The sequence below is a fragment of the Podarcis liolepis genome (assembly GCF_965112155.1).
Source record: "Podarcis liolepis genome assembly, chromosome: 4".
Classification (NCBI taxonomy): Eukaryota; Metazoa; Chordata; class Lepidosauria; order Squamata; family Lacertidae; genus Podarcis; species Podarcis liolepis.
In genome coordinates this window covers 67,051,007-67,069,574 of record NC_139558.1, presented here as the reverse complement: position 1 = coordinate 67,069,574, position 18,568 = coordinate 67,051,007, and the positions used below count along the sequence as shown (strand labels likewise).

Sequence of the window (18,568 nt, the reverse complement as noted above, 5' to 3'; positions counted from 1 at the left end):
TTTTAGCATTTTGGCATATCAGATACATAGGCTTGTGATGGCTCTAATACATATAATGTAGTGATTTGGTGGTTCTGTGCTCCTCACATGCCTGCTCCTATATCTGTTTTTGTGATGGATGGCTTTATATAATAGAACATCCACACATTCGCAAGCACCCCGCCAAAATAAACTTGGTTGTGTCAGTACTGCTTGTTGCATGCCACCCCAATCTCTGAATGGTGTGAGGCTCCAGGGGTCCATGCCTTACCCAAGATTTGTGTTTCCTTTTACAAATGAGGCACAGTGGAGACTGTGATGTCTTTATTATTGTTGTTTAGTCGTGTCTGACTCTTCGTGACCCTATGGACCAGAGCAAACCAGGGACTCCTTCCACTGCCTCCTGCAGTTTGGTCAAACTCATGCTGGTAGCTTCGAGAACACTGTGGTTTATTTGCGCATACTGTGTATACAACCTGAGTCTACCATGGAGAGGTTTCCAAGAGGGTCTCTTGCTTTCCCGTAGGCACAGCAGCCTTCGATTAAAATCAGAAATCAGATATGTGTCCTGTCTCCTTCTTACAGCCTGTCCCAGTTTTTGCCAGCGCATCACTGCCAACTTTCATCCTAAAAATTCTGTCCTTTTGTTTCCTAATTACTACCTCTCTAGAGGAAGGAGGGGCTCACCCCCCACTGCTGTCCAGCACAAAGTAACTGCTTTGTTAATCACCCACCTCCCTTCCCCCCTTGTTTGCATAATGACTCAGTTATTAACAGGCTTTGCTCCCCTAACAACCCGTAACAAACTGATGAGCGATCACCAGGTTGGCCTGCCTTGTATTTTTAACTTAAGAGATTTGTAATGGTTTAACTTTCCAAATCTTGATTAAGTCTACCTTTTATTGGACCCAGGAATTTAGGGTGTCACACACACCATAAACTGATAACAGTATCATGAGTTGGTTTGCAGTGTTGCCACAATGCATTGGAAAATCTGGTAAGCGCCTTCTGGACAACATTTCCTGACTGCATTTCCTAAACATGCAAAACCAAACCAAAATACACCTGCATAAAACCTTTGCCTGTAATATAATCAAAAAGAAATCCATACAGTTTTTCTTATAAGGAGCTAATGCTTACTATGGGCTGTTTAGTTTTCAAAAGCATCCATGCTACAGTAACATTCAACAGACTTCCAATCTTTAATGGCAAATATATAAACTATTACTTACTTAAAATCAAAGAGCTTGAAGGAATGTCAGGTATTGTCTAGGAACATATAAATGCGGAGACAGGATTCCCTGTAATTAAGCCTTCTCTGAAAGAACACTCCTTGGCATGTCTTTAAAAACATTTCTTATAGGAGATTATCTGTGGGCCACTATGTTATATGTTACTCTTGGATTCAGAATAAATGTGCAAGATTGTATATGGAACAAGTACTTAGGGTACCAACATTGGAAGGGAGGTAGGATGGAACTTCTGGTTGACTTGAATATGCACCTCAGAGTGCTTTGTGTAGCATATCGTGCACTACAGCATTTTATATTTTTTGAGTTATAAGCTTCAATAAAAAAATCTAAAAAAGAACCAATTCTAAAAACAAAAATGAGGTAAGCAGCATAATTTATAAACACTATGCTTATAGAGGCACCATTTTGGTATGTGTATTTTGCCTCCAGCCAAGCAGACACACAGGCTGTACATGTACACATCATTCATAATATTTTGGAAATACTTTCTTTGTGCAAAAAACAAGAGAGTGGAAAATAAAATAAAAAGTAGCGGAAAAACTCTGGCTTCATTAACTTATTCCTCAACTGTATTCATCAGTTCTTACTTGTATTGAGAAACATTTGCTAATTGCCACCTTACCATTCCTATAGCTCAGATCCACTGCCTGCTGCTTCTCTCTGTGGCAAAGAATAAAAACAGTGAATTCCATTATCTTTAGTGCAGTTCTTTAAATATTTGAAAGTAGATCTATCCTCATTTCTCATATTTAATGTAGTGTTAACATATTTTTAAAACTTCTCTTTCATTTCGTCATGGATATGTTTGCACACATAGTCAGTGAATCCCAAGTCATGGACCCGACTGTACATTTGTGGTCAATAATGGCTATAAATGGTGAGTTTGGGGTCTAACCAAGCATTCTGAAGGCATTCAATATTTGTCTTAAATTGAATTATCCATTGTTTCCAATTCCAAGTAATCATAGATGAAGCCAAACTTTGGTTCTTTATGCATGTCCAAATTTGTTCTTTTTGGATTTAGTGAGACTAAATCCCTGCCACCTCCCTTCCAAACATTATTCTTTAGAGAATTATGTTTGCATTTCAAATAAAAAATGTATTCAATATGTTCGACTAACTTAGCACATGCTTTTATAGTATCTTTCTATTTTCTCAGCTTTCTGACAGGTAATAAGAGATTGTGGGTTATATATTTGTTTATTAACATCGCTATTCAAGTTGTACCACTAGAAAAAAATGACATTATGTCTGCTTCTGTTGTATATTTATAAGGGTGAAATGCTCCTCTTGTGAAATTTTGTCATCTGTAAAAGCTGCTACTGTAGAACAATGAGAAATTGACATACTTTATATTGAGGTCTGTTCTGACTTTGAACAGACACATGCATAGTATTGGAACACAGTTATTGTTTTTGTAAACCAAATAATGTATTTTGCAGCTTGCTTACATGTATATTTTAAATAGGCAACACTAATTAGACAAGTTACAGAATCTAATTTAAGTTTTGGGAAATAGGCAGTATGCTGCAAACATTATGTGCAATAAATATGAATAAATTGCTGCACTTGTAATTCCTACTAGCAAAAGGGCACATTTGGAGGACATGAACATACAAAATAAAGAAATTCTAATTTGAGTATGTTGGAAGGGCAGAGCTGTGTGAAACCTATATACTTAGAAATATTTTTAAAACTTTATTTTGATGTCTCTAGGGCTGCCTTTTTCAACCTTCGGTCCACAGATGTAGTTGACAGCATCAGGGGACCCAATGTTGAGAAAGGCTGTTATGTGTATGTAGATATGCATGCAAACAACTTTTATTCCATTTTCCTCAGAACAATTGCACAGCAAATATGAAAAGCTGTAAAAGTTAGTAATAGACGTTATGGAATTTTATAACAGTAAGGGGAAGAACTCTGGTAGTTGAAGTGGTATTTATGAACAGATGCTCATCTTTGTGGTATATCAATCAATATACAGACAGAATGCTACTCATCTATTGCCTGTCTCAAAGGCCTTTGTAGCTCACATGTTTAGTATTAGTGATTTTCTTCCTCAGGTGCAGCAGCACACACATTTGGAGGCTTTGTTTCTGTAGGAGTGGTTAGAGCAAACATAATACGTTCTGTTGTACTGCATCTGTTGTCACCTTCAATGGCTATAAACGTAATAGGTTTTTCTCATTCCCACATGGAGAGTTATGTTTGCTTCCAGTTGCTAAGCAGGAAGAGTTAGCAGGAGGCAGGGACTTATTTGCCTCAGATTAATGGGTCTTCTCATGGTCAAAACCTAAGATGGTGCCATGCTTTCCCCCTATTTAATTGTTGCAGCTTCATTGCCATAGCACAGTTGACAAAAAAGAATTGCACTTAGTAATTCTCCTTTTTGGTGGCAGGCCAGTGTGGGCTGAAACTGATTGCCTATGAAAGCTAATTGGGAACTTTTTTCATTATTGCCTCTTGCTTTGCGGGTCTTTCCTCCTTTTCTGAAATACTTATGAGTAGAGCAGTCCGGCCCCCGGATCTTTCATGCTGGAGGAGGATTGGATACTTCTACCTAGTTTAGTCTGGCTGTTCCCAGCTTACCCATGGGGAATAGACAGTGCAAACTGCCAAAATAGGGTGTACTGGGGCAAGGAGGAGGAGGAGTTCAAATAGGCAAGGATCTGCAGGACCCTTAGCCAGTAACAAGTTATGCTGAGAGACCTAATCTGGGTCTGTTTGCTGTTCAGGCATGATCACTTCCTGTGAAATTGCGGGTGTGCCTCATATAACAGTCCAAAGGATTTTAAAGAAATCTCTCATGGACCAGTTGGTCTGCTGCAAAGCACCAGAGGCTCATGAGTGTGTGCACATGTGTCCACATGGACCTCTGTGCATTCTGGGGTCTAATTGTAGCCTTTGGAGTGATATAGCTTCAAAAAGGTTTACGGCAATATTCTATGCCTCCTTCAGGGTGCTCTTCCTTCCTGGGTGAATTGATGTACGAGGCTGTGTTAAGCATAGCTTTATGATAACTTTCTCCCCACTTTTAAATAAAGACTCTCCGTGTGTGTGTGTGTGTGTGTGTGTGTGTGTGCGTGCATGTTTAATGACAGTGAAGATTTTCAAATTCATGCTGGAGTGAAATACAAATAAAGTGGAATTTCCTCATTTTCCTTCTGTATGGAGAATAGAGCGGTATGATTAGTTTCCTACATGACTACACTTTGGCACAGCTGTAGTATTCAGATCTGCAACTAATATGTATGCCTATCTTCTGATACATTATTTAACTTTTTGCATATAGTATGATCTTTTATTTATTCTGTGTAAACTTTATTCTTCATGATGATGTTCTTACATATATTATCCATAATCATCCACTCGGTACTGCTGGCTTGTTGTACTGTATTTATCTTTACTATCTACTCTGCAAGTGTTTGCAGAGTAATAGCAAATAAGTTCAAATTTTCTTTTGAACGTACAGATATGAAATACACTGATATTCTCAGTGTCAAGGTTATAACCATGACTTAGATTTCAAGTCCTGAATAAATCTAATTGGATAAAATATATGTTGATTTAAAATAAGACTAAAGGGTTGTTCATATCTGTGTGTCAGTCATATGAAGTACAGTCTTCACATGACAATTGTGCCACATCAGTTTCATATGGAAAGTCACCTGTTCATATTGCTCTGATAAGAAAAGCTTGATCCTGGAATATAGCATGACAAACAAATACAGGATAGCTAATATCTCTGCTGTTGCTGTGACTCACTTTTCACACGAAGGTCATTTTAGACAAATGCCTTCCCATATGAAAGTAAGTGTATGTGCAAACTGTACACATATATTTGGTGCCTGCTTGCAAATGTGTATTGAGGTTCAGTAACTTAACAGGCTGTTTATTAAGACAAATCCCGTTTACCTTTTCAGCTGTAAGGCCACAGTTGTTGCATAGTGCAGCTGGCTGTCATTGCTGGGGCTTCTCTTCCCACACACCTCAACAGCTATCGGGATAATTATTTCCTCTCCTGTTGGCTGGGTGGGGGGAAGGGGTTGAATTTTTCCCACCCACAAATCTAGGAATTGTGGGTGGGTTTTTAGCACATCGTCAGGGGATGGATCCAGTGGTGCAGGAAGGGGGGTGCGGTGGATGTGGGACCACCCCAGGGGTCATCACTGAGGGGGGTGACAAAATGGCAAAAATATGTGTTTGTGAGAAAAATAACTCCCGCACCCACTGCACCCCCTTCTTACGCCACTGCAGGAGCACTCTCCCCTCCAGTGATTTCCAGAAACCAGAAGTATTGCCACCTCCACCTCTGCAGGCAGAACACAGCCTTTATGGCTAGTAGCCTTCGACAGCCCTCTCCTCCATGAATCTGCCCAATCCACAGGCATAGCTAGGTGAGGCAGGGGCACTGGGCGCCACACCACAGGGCCTGCAGCATGCCTGAGCTATGCATTTCTCCTGAGAGGGAGGCGGCAGGCAGACTGCCTGCAAGCTCCTGACATCCACGCTGCTTTTTGAGCAGCGCGGGGCTTGTGTCTGCCCACTGCCTCAGCCGCTCTACAGCTGAGGGGGAGGCTGCAGAGAGACTTCACGCAGCACACCCTGCCTTGGCTCGTCCCGCCCCCATGGGCAGCTCACTCCGCTCCCGGTTGCAAGAATCTTAGGGGAGGTGCTTCTGCCCAATGCCCAGCCAAGGGCTGAGGGGTGATCCTTATGAGTTGGTCTTATTCAATGTACCGTATTTTTCAGTGTATAAGACTAGATTTCCCTCCTAAAAAAAATGTAAAAAAGGAAGGGGGCGTCTTATACCCAGATATATCTCCCTCCATTTCCCTAAATCCGAGTTCCCAAAAATAGGGGGCATCTAATACATGGGCGTGTCTTATAGAAGGAAAAAATACGGTATGTCATAGGGCAATCCAAACCCAGGATCAAACCCCAATTGTAATCAGCCAGCAGACTGACTGGATGGTTCAGGATACCCCTGCCTACTTACATCTGTAATCAATAAACGCTGTGGGCCGTTTTGATCCCAGATCATCCACTTAGGTTATTTTTTGCTTCTAACTCCCCAGCTTCAGGGGTGGTGTGCTCACTGCATCAGGGCACGCAACTGAATATTAATACACATTATTGTGTGGTTCAAAGTTATAAAGAGGAAAATAAAATAAGAATCATTAGAATGATAGTAGCTTGATCCTTAATATGCATCTGATTTCAATTTTTATGTTGGTTTCCTTGCAATTTTAAGGTCAGCCTTCTATACTGGCAGCAACTGAAAATGTGGATAAGGATATTTTTTTCATGAATTGTATTTTCTTTTCAGTGGGATGCTATAACAGAAATGGATGAATATAATCGCCCCATCCACACTTACCAGGTATGTAATGTTATGGAACCCAACCAGAACAACTGGCTTCGTACAAATTGGATCTCTCGTGATGCAGCTCAGAAAATTTATGTGGAAATGAAGTTTACACTGAGGGACTGCAACAGCATTCCATGGGTACTGGGAACATGCAAGGAAACATTTAACCTCTACTACCTGGAATCAGACGACTCCCATGGAATTAAATTCAAGCCAAACCAGTACAGTAAAATTGATACTATTGCAGCTGATGAGAGTTTTACTCAGATGGATTTGGGTGATCGCATCCTTAAACTGAACACAGAAGTTCGTGAGGTGGGACCAATAAACAGGAAAGGATTTTTTCTTGCTTTTCAAGACATTGGTGCGTGCATTGCTTTGGTTTCTGTCCGTGTTTACTACAAAAAGTGTCCTTTCACTGTTCGGAATTTGGCTATGTTTCCTGACACTATTCCAAGGGTTGATTCTTCATCTTTAGTGGAAGTACGAGGTTCCTGCGTGAAGAGTGCTGAGGAGCGGGACACTCCAAAATTATATTGTGGAGCAGACGGGGATTGGCTTGTGCCTCTAGGACGATGCATCTGCAGTGTTGGGTATGAAGAAGTGGATGGTTCCTGTCACGGTAAGATAATTGTTCTTAATTAATTCCAGGACACTTTTTGTTTTTTGTTTTACCACTTGGCCTGTCGTCCAGGTTTCACTGAACTTAATGGCGAAATCAGTTTTAATAGGAGATGGATTGAGCTAATGATCTATTTTACTGTTGTAGGTTGCTCAGGATATGTTCAGATCAGAACTGTTTTCAACAAAGAATACAGAATGTGCATGTTCAGGGAAAACAAAGTTGCTTACTTGTAATAAATTAATGGGTAAAGCACAATAGTTTTTCGTTTGTTATGAAGAATACAAAATTTAAGTTGCTCCATGAATACCAAATATGATTAATTCAATGGAAGATTAAAGTTTTACTGCTATGTACCTAAGGATCAGAGTATCGCAGAATTGTAGAGTTGGAGGGGATCCTGAGGGTGATAAATAAATTCATAAGTGTGAAACAATACAATATATAAAGGCAATATTTGTCTTTAAAGCACTACATATTGTATGAGATAAAATAAGCAGTTACTTCTGAGAAAAGAAACAGCAGATACTTTGCATGAATACTAAAGAACAGGTAGACAGTACATCCCAAGTATTGTATGGGAGGTCACTGCAATAAATTTTTCTGCTGCACAGTTACTTTGGTACTAGTTATTTCTGTGTTCTTTCTCACAGAAACAAATGCTCAGTGTGAATCATTACAGTGTGATCACTATATTTGCAAGTGTATGTAGAAAAGATTGAAATGTATATATTGTTAGTAAGTTGAGGCTATAAATGAAGGCTTTTGACAATGGAGTATGAGGGAATTTATTTGCGTCTCAATATAGTACCTCCCCATTTCAGGTTAAGCAGTGGACCATGGGAAAAAATAGCACTCTGATATTTGGGCATGTGAATAAATATTAATATATATTAAATATATATAAAATAGAAATATATATATTAAGTATTTTATTTTATTTCTATTTGATTGTATAAATTTGTGAACCACTTTTTAATACCAATATTCTTGGGCAGCTTACATCCATGAAAGAAAAACATGCAAACAGATAAAGCTTCTGTGATGGGTATCTACCTAGATAACCTGTTTAATATGACTAATAATTACAAATAATAAATATATGTCCCATTAAACTTGGGCTTAAATAGAAACAAGATAAAAGAAGCACATGGCTTATGGAATGTCCATCTTTTTGGCCCAACCAGCCACCATAGCTTGACCTAGCGTTCAAAATAAACAGATTAGATAGCTCTGAGCTTAATGTTCTTGAAAAACTCTTTGATTAAAGTTCTCATAAGAGCAAATTAAAGTTGTGTACTAATGCTAGTACATTAATCTGGAAATGCAAAATGTAACCACATTATTATTTGGGTTTGGGCGAGGGTGGTAGGACAGTTAGAACACCAGTTAGCCCATGAATTGTGTCCAAAATATATTAATAATTTCTCATATAAAGAGTAGGACTATCATCTAAATGCTCCGTGGCCAATAATAAATCTATATATTAGTCCCCGCCCCCACCTCTCCTGTACTTTTTGACTGTGTATATTCAATAAGAGGATAAGGTCTGTTACAGAACCAAGAATGCCTAGGCAGAAGCATAATGAACCTACAGTAGAGTACCTAAAAGCATGCTTATTCAACTATTTCTATTTAATTGCTTAGAGGGTGGGAAATTAGTGTTTAAACAGATCATGTTGTAAGATGACTATTTTAGTAGTTCCTCAGTTTGGCTTCCTATAGAGACAAGTGGTTTTATGAATTATTCTCAGGGGTGAATTGCATTTTCATACATCTGTACATCTTTGAATGGCTGTTCTAGGTTGGTGCTATATTTGATGTGTTTTTAAATTCTACACAACACATTTGTGTCCATGCATGTGTAAATGAGTTCTAAAGTAGGCTGCAAGATTAAGAGCACTAAAAATCCTCTCCTCTCTGCCAAATGTTTTTTTAAAAATGAACAGTAACAAAGAACTGCTCAAATCTTCTGGTTCAGTTGTCAGTCTCTGTATAAGCAATCAATTGCCTTGCTCTACAGTGACTGGAAACGTGGTCTGGAAATGTCTGGAAAATATGCACAGCAGCAGCAGACCAAACAATCAAGAGCTGTGTGACCAGTGTAGTTCAAGAAAATGGCTTGTCACCTAGGACTGGTGCAGGAAACCAGCTCTTATCCTCTGAGCCAGAGCAGCTGCAGGCCAACAGAACTGCTGTGTCAGTCCTTGGAGCAGCCCCTTCTTAATGCAAGTTTGAAAAATCCTCTGTATGACCTTGTATTCTGACATTGTCAAGAGTGTCTCAGCACTAAATGCCCTAGCTTGGAAGACCTAGATAGAGGATAACAAGTACCTGTATGTGTAAAACTAGGCTGTTGCAGAAAGATAAAATGTACATTCATTGCTTTTGCTTCTGGATCCATGTGCCATGTGGCCCCCCAAAGGTTTCCCAAAGGGAATGTGGCCCTTGGTCTGAAAAAAAATTCTCTATCCCTGGTATAAACAATTAGAGGCTTTTAGAGACGATTATTACCAGCCATTAAGCATCTTAATCCCTCTATTGGAAAGTAAGTGTTTTTCAGAGATAAACCTTTCATCAGGAACACCTGCTTGTATGGGGATATATATTGTTGCTTAGGACAGCACATTTTAATCACTAGGTTAAAGCTTTAGGGAGGAAAGCTTTGGAGATACAAACTTTGGGAGAGCGTGTCCTACATGGAGAGCATGGGTTGCGGTGGGTTTAACAAGACACCTCACTGTTGCCGGGCAGGTTAGTTTGGATGTGCACCGTTGTGACTGGGCTCCTCTTGTTGTTGGTGAGAGTTTGATGTTGCCAATTATGGATTGACAGCCTTAGGTTATATATTCTCTGTGCGCAGCATGGAGCTTCCTCTTTTCACTGCGCACATCTGATTAAGCAGTGGAGAGAAGCATTGTTGTATTGCTCCTTGCTGATATATTGAATTTATACTTCTATTTCTTACATTTGTCCCTTCCTTCTTTTCTTTCTTTGTTCTGTCTGTTCTTTGGTTTACCCTTAGTTAGAATCCTACTCTCGCCCCTTTTCCCCTCCCCATGGGCAAATCTTAATCAGTGGCACTGACAATTAAGCTGTACTTATTTTTAAAACTGTTTTTGTTGTTGTTGTGTTATAGGGAGTGATAAAGAAAACATCAAGTAAGACCTTTTCCTATAGCAATGATTGGTATCTTTTTCTATATTAAGTTTTAATTTATCTTGTTCTTTTCTAGTTTATTTAAACTATATCTATGTTTAGGTTTTGGTAATATGTAAATTTATTTAAATTTAATCGTTCAATTGTTTAAAACAGGGATGGGCAACCTGTAGCCCTCCTTGATCAATCTAGTTGGGACTAACGGGAATTGGAATTCAGCAATATCTGGATCCCCCATCCCTGGTTAGAAGGCAAGGGATCAGCTAAAAATTATTTCAAAGCTGACAGCTGACATTTTTCAGTTGAAAATGCAGAAAATACACTGTACACACTCCATTATTGCTATACCTTAATTCTTAGACATGCAGATAACATTATCTAAACTCATACATGTTTCTAATATTTATAATACAGTGGACTTATTTAAGACATAAAACTTCATCTAATCCTAAATGAAATGAAAGCAGCATATTGTACAGCACTGATTTTTTGCACACACACAAAATCCATATCCAAATTTATAAATGGCTGTAAAATAGGAAGCTATTTCCTTTTTACTTGTAGTCATTACTCGATGATAAAACTGTGTTTTCCTCCTGGTGTACATTGCAACATGAAGCCACAGCCATTCTCTTTTCCTAGCAAACATGCCTGTGTGTTACATTACATCAGCGGTCAGTAACCTTTTTCAGCCATGGGCCGGTCCACCATCCCTCAGACCATGTGGTGGGCCGGACTACCGGTATATTTTGAAAAAAATAATGAACAAATTCCTATGCCCCACAAATAACCCAGAGGTGCATTTTAAATAAAAGGATACATTCTACTCATGTAAAAGCACGCTGATTCCCGGACCGTCCGCAGCCGGATTGAGAAGGCTGTTGGGCCACATCTGGCCCCCGGGCCTTAGGTTGCCTACCCCTGCATTAGAACAAGAAGCATGCATTGCTACAGTTTTAAGAGTACATTTTTGGGCAACAACATGAAGAAGAAACATGAGGTACAGAAACCTAATAAAAGGCAAATACGAAAATAATGAATGAGTGAGAATGCCGTGCCTAAGTAATGCTTAAATCTGGAAACATCTTCAGTCTAGGAATATAATTACATTTTATAAAGTATCATTTAATGCCATAGATATGGTAATATCTCTAGGAAACAACATAAAATCAAAATCAGACTTCTAAGATGATCATCTGTGCTTTCATTGGAGTAAGTTACTAGTGCCTGCCATATTTTTATCTAAACCACATAATAATGCCTATTTTCCTTTGGGTTAGTAATTAACTATCAAAGCATTATGCTGAGAAATGTGCTTTCAAAATCAATAAAGGATTTCCTTTTGAATAGTGTAGCTTGGGAAATGCAACAAAGTTCATACAAGACCTAATTCATATTAAATCTCAAGAAGCAAGCATAGATCTTGGGGATCGTTAAGAGATCATGTTTATTTTCTTAAAATACTTAAGAAACATTTTTTTGCAATACAAAAATACATTGTTGAAATAAGTACTTGCAAGTATTGTGAACTAAACAAACTAGCCACAAATTAGTTAAAACTCAGAGTAATAACTCTTCGGTTGTTGACAAGATCTGCATTCTCCCTGGGATGTTTTGATTCCAATACAGTACAAATTTCCTTCATTGCTCCATAAAAATGGGCACTTCTTATTTCCTGCTTCAAATGTCTTTTTATGATTGCATGGAACTTTTCCTGGGTTTTACTATGATGGTTTTGTACATGCCAACAAATTCCCTACCAGCACCGTATTTCCATTCCTTACACATTTTCTCAAGCCATTTCAAGTATTATCTTTGGTGTACATGGAAACCTTGAGTACAAGAGTATAATTTCTTGGATATTTCCCATATCTGGATTGGCTGCCGATGCCACAGGCTGGATCTTTGTAACAAAACTGGGATTGTACTGTCTCTCTCAGTGTTGTTGGGACATCTATTTAATGAGGATGACTTTCATGCGGATACTGCAAAATATTGAGTTCAACTGCTACGCAGAAGCATCCTCAGTCCACTAAACAAGCCAATTAGCTCCTAGCCTGGGAAGGATTAGCAGTCTCTTCTTCACCCACAGGGCAAAGCAGTGAATCTCATACTTTTCTATTGCAGCAAAACTGTATTCTGTCCATATTAGCTTCTTCTTTTTTAAAAAAATAATAAATCCAAAATCACTAAATATGAACTGATATTGGCAACAGAATGCTAATCAGCTCTTGAGTATTTCCCCAGGACTTTGTCTTGACTACACTTCCATCCAGTAACTACTCCAATCCAAGACATGAAATAATATAATTCACATTATGCATTCCCACTTGTGCTTTTTAGAGAACAAAATTATAATCAAAATATGCAGATTGCTTCTTTTCTAGACTTTCCCCCCTGTATCTCTGCAAGCATTATTTCCTTCGTGTACTACACTAGGTGGCAGTATTCTAAGACCTAATCAATTACTGTAGTTACAACAGAAAAGCATATATTGACCAGGCCTTTGAAGATGATCAGCTAAATCAATGTTGTTTTCCTCATGCTGTAGTATTGTTAGTATTATGATTGCTTCTGATTTGATTTTACTTGATGTTTTAGTTAAAGCCTTTTAGACCGACATTTTAATATAAACTTCTCTGGGACCATTTGGAGAAGGGTGGGCTATAAATATAAATAAGAAATAATAATAAATTAATAAATAAACTTCAGGTGTTATTGCTTCCCTCTTTGCTTGTCTTAGACTGCTAAGCAGAGCTAGAAAATTAACGTTTATAAAATTCTCTATTAAATCCAAGATGAATTGTACGTCTATGCTAGAATGCATCCTTTCCTTGCAGAAGCTCCCAGATTCCAGCAATGGCATAGACTGTTTTTTTTTAAAGAATCTGGTAAAATGTAATGGAATATATTCCCGCCTGAGACACCAGAAAGCTGCTGGTAATTAGAGAAGACAACATCAGGCTCAAATAATCTGACCTGGTATAAGGTAGCTCACAATGCTCCTAGAGTTCAGAATTACCCTTTTACACCCACCCACAAAGTTAACACATCACATATATCTGGGTCAGCACTAATCCAGTATGTCTCCTAAGCAGACATTAGATTAAGTCTGCACAAAAAAGTTTTGCACCACTCTTTATCTCTTCCCCCACCCTTTTTTAAATGTAACTAGATCTGACTTTCACACCTGACCTGGATCTCCCATCAGAGACAAGGGCTATAATCTATTATATATACTCACTTGGGTTCTGTCCGTGTGGAGTGCCACACAGGCTGGACCCATCTCATTCTCTACAGTTTTAGGGAACAGTGCCCTGTGAAATACAACTGTGTGCTGAAAGTAAATCCCATTCACGTGGTTCTGTGTAGACACAGTAGAAGCCCTTAGCTCACATAACACACTGTAGTCAAAACAAAATTAAAAAAATCCTTCCAGTAGCACCTTAGATACCAACTAAGTTTGTTATTGGTATGAGCTTTTGTGTACATACGGACACAATTTTTTAATTTTGTTTCGACTACGGCAGACCAACACGGCTACCGATCTGTAACTGTAACACACTGTAGTCCTGAAATGAATGCAAAAACACTTTACCAGAGTAATTCCCTCTCAATATGTAATAATCTTTCACTGCCTTCACTGAGATTATCTGTAAAATACTTTTTGACTTGTATGATGTTGAGATTTTATATTATAACAATGGAATACATTAGGAACTGGAACTCATCAAAATGGTACTGAAGGAGGAGGAGGAGGAGGAAGAGGAGGAGTTTGGACTTGATAGCCCACCTTTCACTCCCTTTAAGGAGTCTCAAAGCGGCTAACAATCTCCTTTCCCTTCCTCCCCCCCAACAAACACTCTGTGAGGTGAGTGAGGCTGAGAGATTTCAGAGAAGTGTGACTGGCCCAAGGTCACCCAGCAGCTGCATGTGGAGGAGCGGGGAAGTGAACCCAGTTCGCCAGATTACGAGTCTACCTCTCTTAACCACTCCACCACTACTGGAAAAAGTCTCATTCCTTAAATCTTTGAGCTTGTCATAGCACTGGAGGACATAGCAAAAGGGTCAAATTTGTTTTGATGGCAGGACGATGACCTGATGAGGACATTCTTTAAAACTTCTAATTTGAAATTGATGTAACCCACAAAGTAAATGTTCCTAGGAGATAAAGATGGATATTTGAAACTTATCTTTTGCAGTTTGCGTTAACCAAGATATTCACTCTATCTGCAGAATAAATTATGTAAAATAAGTCTCCTACCTACCAGTAAAACATCTAACAGCGTCGAAGACTGCACTTGAAATGTCTCTCTTTTAAAGAAGTGTTACTTCAAAGGGATAATGATCAAAGTGTGCATAAATTCCCAAAGGATATGAGACTGTATGCACAGAAGGATTTTATTCTAAACACCAACAATGAATGCTTAGTTATTTGGAATCTACTTATTTTATAATAGTCTCTATGTATGTAAAATGTCTTAATTTTGCTATGACAGCTTGGCTATATTCCCACAAGCTAAGTATTTCAAAACTGATCCTACATGTATTCACAGACAAGATGAAAGTGTTAATTCTAATTAAAATGATGTACAGTCCAATAGCATCCATAATAAGTCTTCATTTGGAAAAAGTTACAGAAATATTTTGATAACTTCCAATGTGGGTCAAACATTTATGCTCCAATTGTTTTTTTCACAATCCATTCTATTTCTGGGACAATGCAATCTTTAACAGAATCTTTCAGGTTCTTGAATGTGTCTTTAAGGAATTGTACCTCAGAAGGCATTTGTATTTAAAGCAAAAATGTGTTTAAATATTCTTTTATTTTATTTGGGGGTTTTGCTTGTGTTTTAGACTGTGTGGTTCATAAATGTTAAAATACCAAAAATAAAATTGTAACAGTTAAATAATGATAATAACTAGTATTATTATAAAATATTCCTACGTTATAATTTAGAACAGTGTTTCCCAACCGGGGGCCACCAGGATAATCCAAGTTTGTTTGTTGGTTTGTTTGCAACAGCAATTTCTGAGGCTCCAGTTTTGACCACTGCTTGTAGCTGCTGCTAGTGCTGGGCCAGGTGGCAGCCTGGGGCTGACTCTGCAAGGCATGGGGTGCAATCCACCCCAGCGCCTTCAGATGTTGCTGAGGGGCACAGGGCTCGTCAGCAGCATCAGCCTAGCTCTGCTAGGTGCAGGGTGAAACCCACCGCAGTGCCTAGCTGAGCAGGGTGGTCTGGTGCTGCTGACTTGCATCTAGTAAATAACTGTCTACTCAGAAGAAAGCTGCACTGAGTTCAGTGGGCCTTATGCCCAGGTAAATTTGTGTGGGGATATAGCGTTTTATCTAGGCAGCCAGGGCTCTTCAGATGACAATATCTTTTACACCAAGTCAGTGAGGACTACTTGCCTTTAAAAATTCTCCTATATATACAGAACTCCCTGTGCACCTTATGCAGACCCTCCAAGTGTCCCTATTTTCTAGGGACAGTTCTGGATTTACAGAAGTTGTCCCAGTTTCTGATTTGATCCTGGAATGTCCTGCTTTTCCTTAGGATGTCCCTATTTTTATTAGAAATATATTGAAGGGTATGGAGTTATCCAACCCCCGAGCCATCTGAAGGCAGCGCTATATAGGGAAGGAGTTTTGAATGTTTTGTTATGTTTTTATATATGTTGGAAGCCAACCAGAGTGGATGGGGTATAAATTGTAAAATTAGTATTATGGAATAGGACGTCCTATTTTCATCAGAGAAATGTTGGAGGGTATGCTTTTGGACTATGTCAAATAACTGGGGTCAAATAAGTGTTGTTTACTTTTAAAATACACAGAAGATGGATCTCCCTCGGGAAGTTCTGGACTCTCCTTTCTTGGAGGTTTCTGAGCGGAGGTTATCATGGATGCTCTAGCTGAGTTTCCTACATCGCAGGGGGTTGCACTAGAAAGATGACCCATGGGGTCCCTTCCAGCCCTATGATTCTATGTTCTTCTGCTTCAACAATATTTCATTATGTTCCTATCATTTTATATAATTATATTTTGTATAAATTAATAAAATAAAATAAAACACGTTCTATTTACAAACAAAACATTTAAATAGCTACCATTCTACCAGTAGGAACGGGGGGGGGGGGTGCACAGGAAAGAAACAAGGTCAGAAGGGGGCCACAGTCGAAAAAAGCTTAGGAAACACTGATTTAGAACACAATGTACAGAATCAAATAGTATTAAATTAATATTTTATCACAAATCTGTATTGTACGCAATACTTGAAGTGCTGGCTTCTTTGAAGATAGGACATAAGGTTTTCTGGATTAAAGTCTGCACAGGAATAACATAGAACTACACAGATTTGTGGAAGCATTAAGAAAATGTCATAGTTCAAACAGAACTTCCTTGCCTTACAGCTTTGCCCAATCTAGTAATGATAGGTTGACATACTTCAGTGCAACATCCATATTTGGTTGGCATTACCAGCACAATGCCTCAAATTGTGATCTGAACTGCGAAGAAGTCCTTTCACCATATCCTATTATGATGCCACAACTTGTTGAATTGATGTGCTTTAAGAAAAATTATTAGCAAAATGTCATATTGGATTTACAAAAAATAGTGACCCATATTTTGAAAAATAAATTGCGGGTTACCTGTATTATGTTTGGGCAAATCTACAATATATGAAACAGATTATCCAATGTCAGTTCCTGTTGAATCAGCATCGCCTCTTCTCACCAAATGTAAAAATATTAAAATGTATCTTTGGGCCTGAATTATGATGAGGATGGTACTCTGGAAGCATCATCAAGCAATGTGACCTTGATAATTTTCCATTAGTGTGAGCTGTTGATTTTATACATATGTAGTAGCTATTATATTTGAGCTCTCTGTGCATATAAATATGCTGAGTTTAAACAGCCAGTGCATGAAGCAAACCTGTCACAAGGCTTTATAGATCTGTTTTAAACATCAGTTTTATCAGCCATCTGACATTTGCATGTAAATGTATTGCACTGACATTTAAAAATAACTACTTACCCTGCAGAGTGCTGAAATTCCAAAAAGCCCATAACTCAAGTTAGAGTTGAAATAAAATCTTTATAGATGATTGTTTAAAGTTGTGTGGCGTAGCTGAAATCAGAATAAACTTTGAATCTTTTTTTACATTCTTTTGTATAATATTAATACATAAAGTTAGTGCAATATTAATAGATCAACTGGAGAAATGCATGTTTGTTCAAATAGCAATACAGAAAATTATAAATTATTGCACGGTATCCTAGTTTTTCCGTTCTGGCTATTAAATTCATAGGAAAAACATCTACGGTAATAAGTTGGATCGAAAGGTGTAAGGAAGATCTTCCTTCATGGAGAAATGAAGAGTGGTAACACCACAGCAAACCCAAAATGCTAGAATTCCACATTGTCACACTTCACAGATATCCTCTAACAATGTGTACTAATAACTTGGTGCCCTCCAGCCACATGGGACCTTAATTCGGTGCATACTGCACATACCTATAAATCTGCATAATGGCAACTGGCTTACAAACCATCAAAGTGTCCCTATTTTCCAGGGACAGTTCCAGATTTACAGAAGCCATTAGTTTGCAATAGTCTTAGTTTATGCTGCATGTGAGCAGAGGCTTCTGATTTGATCCTGGAATGTCCTGCTTTTCCTTAGGAAGTCCCTATTTTCATCAGAGAAATGTTGGAGGTTATGAGCTTACAATGATAAGAATTAATACAGTGGGAGAGGGGGTTTATCCATTTCTTTGCCTTGTGTTGTCTTGATGAAAATCATTCTTTTGAAGAGGCTATTTGCATTTGGAAGAAAGACATATTTAACCTAACATTCTGTTTGCTACCACAATGTAACATTTCATAACAGTATCCCTGCCAATGTACACAATAATTGACCTAATCCAGCAATGGCTACCCATGTGAAGGGGTAGGATTCTGCACCCAGATCTTGGTAGATCAGGTCCCACACATGAAAGAATATGCAAAAACTTTGATCCATACTGGTATTGTCCGTATACAGATTCAATAACTAATAGTTGGTTTTGGTTGGCTTTGACAATACTGACCACTTGTTTGGAAGAAAGTTGACTAAGTCCCTTTTTCCTGTTAATAGATGACCAACCTTTCACAACTGGGTAATAAATATAGGTATGCATCTT

General features: G+C 38.4%; 1 protein-coding gene across 4 annotated transcripts in view; it reads left to right on the top strand.

The window, feature by feature from the left end:
- EPHA6 (EPH receptor A6) overlaps positions 1-18,568 on the top strand; it is a 343,972-nt gene that overhangs the window by 79,945 nt on the left and 245,459 nt on the right. For all 4 annotated transcript variants that reach the window (XM_083498568.1, XM_083498569.1, XM_083498570.1 and 1 more), the window contains exon 3: positions 6,562-7,225. In XM_083498568.1, coding sequence (XP_083354694.1) covers positions 6,562-7,225 — 664 coding nt within the window. The remainder of the gene's footprint in view (positions 1-6,561; positions 7,226-18,568) is intronic.